We start from the raw sequence: 6,067 nt of genomic DNA, 5'->3' as shown, positions 1-6,067 counted from the left end.
CTGGTCTTTGTCCCTGGAATACATTCTTTTGATTACCGCTACAACCTTGGTTCCCTTGATTACTCTTTGAATGACAGTACGACATGTATTGGCAACTATGAATGAATTACGTTTTTTTTTTCATTAAAACAAATTTAAACCAAAACTTTACGAACAAAACAAAACAAACAAAACGATTTTTCGATACCTACAGTAAAAACCACTAAATTAGACATGATGTTCGTGAATTACTCTGAAGAAAACTTAAATTCGTGGATACCAATTGTCGTGGATTAGGGAAGAAACTCAAGTTCGGAAGAATGTTGACATATTTCTACTTACATGTAATTATTTTTAGCAAAGTTAAATATATCCGGAAGGTTGATTTTCAGTATCAGTTTGGATAGTGAAGATCATTGTCACAGTTTATCGTCTGACCAATGAAATTGGCAATATTATATGGAGACAAGCCTTATTTAACTTTTCAAGTTAGTTTTACCGGTACTTAACCCACCTCTCCCTGTTTCCAGTGGCAATCAAAAGTTGTCGACCCCATCATCCTGATATCCAATATCTTCAGTAAATACACAATTTGTTTTTATGTTCAATTAGGAAAATGTACATCTTAATAATCGTGTTTAATATCTATGACATTCATGCATTTTTGTCTTAATAATGTAGGTGTCAATCAAATCCATGTAGCATCAATTACATGATGTTGTACAAGTTTTCACGCTAGGAAGATTCACAATTGTCATTTCATATTTTCAACAAAACAAGGCCCGTGCGGGTCCGGGTGTTAAAAGAATAGGCCCGCAGTAGCACTAAGCGTGTCGTAAAAGCTGACTAAATAGTGTTCAGAACCCTGTCTGGGGAGAGTGGGGGGCTAGGTCGCTCTGCCCACAGAAAATTTCGGTTTTGTGCACAAGGTGGTGTTCAGCGCCTGGATATAGCTCATATAGTGCTGCTCGGGCGTTAAACCCCAACAATCAATCAACAAAACAGGAAGTTGATATTGAATTATTGGTTCTTGCAGAAATGGACTTGGACAAAAGTAAGTTAGCTCAGTATAATTTTGACGTGAGAGAAACATGGCATCTTTCCCTACACGTTGCACCACTATGGTTTGCGGTCAGGTTTTCCGTATTATAGCCTAACGACCCCAGCATGAAACATGCCAGGGTTATTTAGTCGCCTAAATAGTGCTCAGAAACCTAGCCGGGGGCTAGGCGCTCTGCCACCAGAGCAACTGGGATGTGTGCCCCAGGTGGTGGAATGGGGTACCCCTGGCGTTTTACATGCTGGAGCTGTCAGGCTATAATACGGAAAACCTGACTGCAAACCATAGTGGTGCCCCGTGTTGGGAAAGATGTCACGTTCCTCGCACGTTAAAGAACCGTGCTGTGGTATTCGATAGGAGTAGGAACCTTTGCGCTCCGCCACAGGAAGCTAAATTGCCCGATCTTACCCATCCCCCCTTTTTCCAGTGGCAATCAAAATTTTTCGACCCTATTATCCTTGTGTCCCATCGTTTTTTTCCATTTCATATTCATTTAATCATCCATTTCATGATTGATTGATTGTTGGGGTTTAACGTCCGAGCAGCAATATTTCAGCTATATTCAGACGATGAACATAAAACGGATGATAAAATGAACATGAAATGATGATGAAATGAAAAACGGGATGGGACACTAAGACAGTGGGGTCGACAAATTTTGATTGCCACTAGCAAAAGGGAGGGATGGGTAAGGTCGGGCAATTTAGCCTCCTGTGACGGAGCGCAAAGGTTCCTACTCCTATTGAATACCACAGCAGGGTTCTTTAACGTGCGAGGAACGTGGCATCTTTCCCAACACGGTGCACCACTATGGTTTGCGGTCAGGTTTTCCGTATTATAGCCTGACAACCCCAGCAATCATCCATTTCATGTTCATCGTCTGAATATATCTGAAATATTGCTGCTCGGATGCCATGTTCCTCGCACGTTACAGAACCCTGCTGTGGTATTCGATAGGAGTAGGAACCTTTGCGCTCCGCCACAGGAGGCTAAATTGCCCGACCTTACTCATCCCCCCTTTTTCTGGTGGCAATCAAAATTTTTCGACCCTGTTGTCCTTGTGACCCATCCTTTTTTTATCATTTCATGTTCATTTTATCATCCATTTCATGTTCATTGTCTGAATATAGCTGAAATATTGCTGCTCGGACGTTAAACCCCAACAAACAAACAAACAATCAAATATTTACGATAATATACAATATAAATGTAGTAATTGATGGAAATTTGATTCATTTTTACAAAATTTAATCAGGAAATGTAACAGAGATATATCGCTAGATGTTAAACAAATCAATGAGAACATCTTCAAAGTTTTTTGTTTTTAGTAAAGCCACTTAATATACATATTGAAGCGTGTTACTGTATTTTGAAAAGCGTTTACTTCCCTCTTTTGTTTGTTGACTCATTCTAAGGAAAGTGACGTATCTTTGATGTAAAATTTACAGCCGTAGTGAAGCTGATAGTGAGTACTTAAGATTTAAATTAATTTTATTTCATTAGCACTTGTCCTTTTACGATATTGTAAATCGGACAGGTTTGGGTTGAAATAATCAAACTATTGACGTTATTTCATGAGTTAGAACCTGACCACAAACCATAGTGGTGCACCGTGTTGGCAAAGATGTCACGTTCCTTGCACGTTAAAGACCCTTGATGTGGTATTCGATAGGAGTAGGAACCTTGCGCTCCGCCACAGTTGGCTAAATTGCGCAACCTTACCCATCACTCATTTTTTTTCTAGTGGCAATCAATATTTTCTGACCCTATTATCCTTGTGTCCCATCCTTTTTTTTAATTTCATCATCATTTCATCATCAGTTCATATTCATTTTGTCATCCTTTTTATGTTCATCGTTTGAATATAGCTGAAATATTGCTGCTAGGACGTTAAACAACAACAATCAGTCAATCAACTTTTTCTTTGCTTTGTTTTTTTCTTACCGGGAATTTCCCTTTCATTTGATAATTTATTATCATTCATTGGACCCCGTGCAGGTCCAGGTGTTAAAAGAATAGGCCTGCAGCAGCAGCGCTAAGCTTGTCGTAAAAGGCGACTAAATAGTGCTCAGAAACCTAGCCGGGGGCTAGGCGCTCTGCCCACAGAGCAACTGGGATGTGTGCCCCAGGTGGTGGAATGGGGTACCCCTGGCGTGTTACATGCTGGGGTTGTCAGGCTATAATACGGAAAATCTGACCGCAAACCATAGTGGTGCACCGTGTTGGGAAAGATGCCACGTTCCTCGCACGTTAAGGAACCCTGCTGTGGTATTCGATAGGAGTAGGAACCTTTGCGCTCCGCCACAGGAGGCTAAATTGCCCGACCTTACCCACCCCCTTTTTCTAGTGGCAATCAAAATTTGTCGACTCTGTTGTCCTCGTGACCCATCCTTTTTTTCATTTTATCATCCATTTCATGTTCATTGTCTGAATATAGCTGAAATATTGCTGCTCGGACGTTAAACCCCAACAATCTATCAATCAATCATTCATTGGCTTTCGTGTCCTGTGCGTTAAATGCACATTCTTGCCTTATTTTCAGATGCTGTGTTAGTAACGAACTCGAAAAAATGAAAATATTGTCTTAATTAAGCGGCTTACATCACAATCTTGATATCACCATGGTCCCTAAATATATGTTTCATTGTAAAATGCAAACAAAAAATTATATAAACGGTTAAATGAATTGTTTAAAAAAGAAAAATATAATTTTAAAGAGAAAAGCCTGAAATTCCGTCTCGGGGGGAAAGGTGACATAACATAGGAAAGACATATACTTTTAGATTTAATTGATCAAACATGGACATATTATTGTTACGTCTGTCTCCCCGTGCAGGTCCGGGTGTTAAAAGAATAGACCTGCAGCAGCGCTAAGCTTGTCGTAAAAGGCAACTAAACAGTGCTCAGAACCCTAGCCGGGGGCTAGGGCGCTCTGCCCACAGAGCAACTGGGATGTGTGCCCCAGGTGGTTGAATGGGATACCCCTGGCGTCTTATATGTTGCTGTTGTCAGGCTATAATAAACCTGACCACAAACCATAGTGGTGCACCGTGTTGGGAATGATGCCACGTTCCTTGCACGTTAAAGAACCCTACTCTCGCGGAGTAGGAACCATAGGGCTCCGCCATAGGAGGCTAAATTACCCGACCCTACCCACCCCTCCCAGTGGCAATAAAAAATTATTGACCCCATTGTCCTTGTGTCCCATCCCTTTTTCATTTCATCATCATTTCATGTTTATTTTATCATCCACCTCGTGTTCATCGCCTGAATATAACTGATATATTGCTGCTCGAGCGTTAAAACCCAACAAACAAACAAACAGAAATACATCCTTACAAATAACATGCATTCATCACGTCAACTTTAACTATAAAAACATGTCATAAGTATCTTATAATTATGTGTTATTATTTTTTTCTGTCAGGTATTGTAGGCGGTCTAAAGATGACTTCCCTTCAAGTAACACTGCTCACATATGGTATACTCCTTCAAACACAGACTTCCATTTGTCAAACTGATGGTAAGGAAACTCTTCTGTTTCAGTTCTTTTTGTTTAAGGAGATAGAGCTGGGGTGATGGTGAGGAAACTCTTGATATCAGTGATATGTTTGTATCATATTCGATTTCACCAAATCCAATCAAGCTTTCATTTATAACAGAATAAAACCTATGCAAGTTACTTTGATGTTTCAATGAGATTGATGTAAAACGCTGAATACAAGCGTTCCAATGATTTGTAAGAGTTATCTTTAAACCAAATAATAGACTGCATTTTGAGTCCATTGAAAAAGGAACCCACAGCAAATAATATAACTATGTTTGACATTGTATTAAACAATGATGAGAAAAAACAGTTTTGCGATTGGTGCAATGACCACATTTTGTTAATATGAGGCAGGTTTAAGCTAGAGTAGTCTAATCAATGACGACCGAAGTTGTAGTTTCGATCATTTTACGTCCACTAAATCTATAATGTCGGAAAGTTTCGCTGTCAGACTTAAATCACACTCTCACTGCTTCAAATAATCCTAGAAAGTTTTGCTGTTAGACTAAAACATGCTCTCTGTGTTTCAAATGTTATATCCTAAATAATTGAAAATCAGTAACGTAATTTAATGAAAGATTTAAAGGAAGATACAGATTTTCCTGTATAAGAAATAACATCATGAATAATGTGTCATTTGTCTTTCATTTTAAAATAAAAATAACTTTTTCAGTTAAGACAATTTCTGACAGAATGTTCTCATATGTTCCTACTGAATTGTCTTAACAGGGGAAATGAGGTTGGCTAGAAAGAAAACGAGTAGTTTTGTTGTCAAAGGAAGAGTTGAAATATTTCATAATGGTAGATGGGGTACTATATGTGACGATGGTTTTGGCGACAGTGAAGCACAAGTGGTTTGTAGACAGCTGAATGAGAGGTATGCCAGTACAGTGAAAACTGTTTAAACCGAACCATTGTAATTTATATTAAAGTACATGGACTATAATTAGTGTAAAACTGTATTTATTATGTTCGATTTGATCCATTAAATTTGGTTTTATGATTGATTGATTGTTGGGTTTGAATGCACCAGCAGCACTATTTCAGCTTTATAATGCAAAAAAGGATGAGACACGAGGACAATAGATTGCCACAAGATAAAAGGGGGGTATGGGAAGGGTGGGGTAATTTAGCCTCCTCTGGCGGAGCGCAAAGGTTCCTACTTCTATCAAATACCACAGCAGGGTTCTTGAACGTGCCAGGAACTTGGCGTCTTTCTCAACACGGTGCACCACTATGGTTTGCGGTCAGGTTTTCGTAAAAGGCGTCCAAAATAGTGCTCAGAACCCTGGTCGGGGGCTAGTGCACTCTGCCCACAGATCAACTGGGATGTGTGCCCCAGGTAGAGGTATTGGGGTACCCCTGGCATGTTACATGTTGGGGTCGTCAGGTCATAATACGGAAAATCTTGCCACCATAGTGGTGGAATGTGTTAGGAAAGATGCCATGTTCCTAGTACGAAAAAGAACCCTACTGTGGTA

The 6,067-nt window shown here is 39.7% G+C and overlaps 1 protein-coding gene across 2 annotated transcripts in view; it reads left to right on the top strand.

The window, feature by feature from the left end:
- Positions 1–2,390: 2,390 nt before the first annotated feature.
- Positions 2,391–6,067, top strand: part of LOC148596914 (scavenger receptor cysteine-rich type 1 protein M130-like) — a 45,189-nt gene continuing 41,512 nt past the window's right edge. For both annotated transcript variants that reach the window (XM_088563148.1, XM_088563147.1), the window contains exons 1-3: positions 2,391–2,504; positions 4,467–4,562; positions 5,316–5,463. In XM_088563148.1, the coding sequence (XP_088419274.1) occupies positions 4,487–4,562; positions 5,316–5,463 (224 nt within the window). In that variant the 5' untranslated portion in view covers positions 2,391–2,504; positions 4,467–4,486. The remainder of the gene's footprint in view (positions 2,505–4,466; positions 4,563–5,315; positions 5,464–6,067) is intronic.

Source organism: Perna viridis, chromosome 15 (assembly GCF_037379345.1).
Source record: "Perna viridis isolate PV_CMFRI_1.1 ecotype Kerala chromosome 15, ASM3737934v1, whole genome shotgun sequence".
Lineage (NCBI taxonomy): Eukaryota > Metazoa > Mollusca > Bivalvia > Mytilida > Mytilidae > Perna > Perna viridis.
Note: the sequence above shows the minus strand (reverse complement) of the source record. Positions and strands in the feature narration are given on the sequence as shown.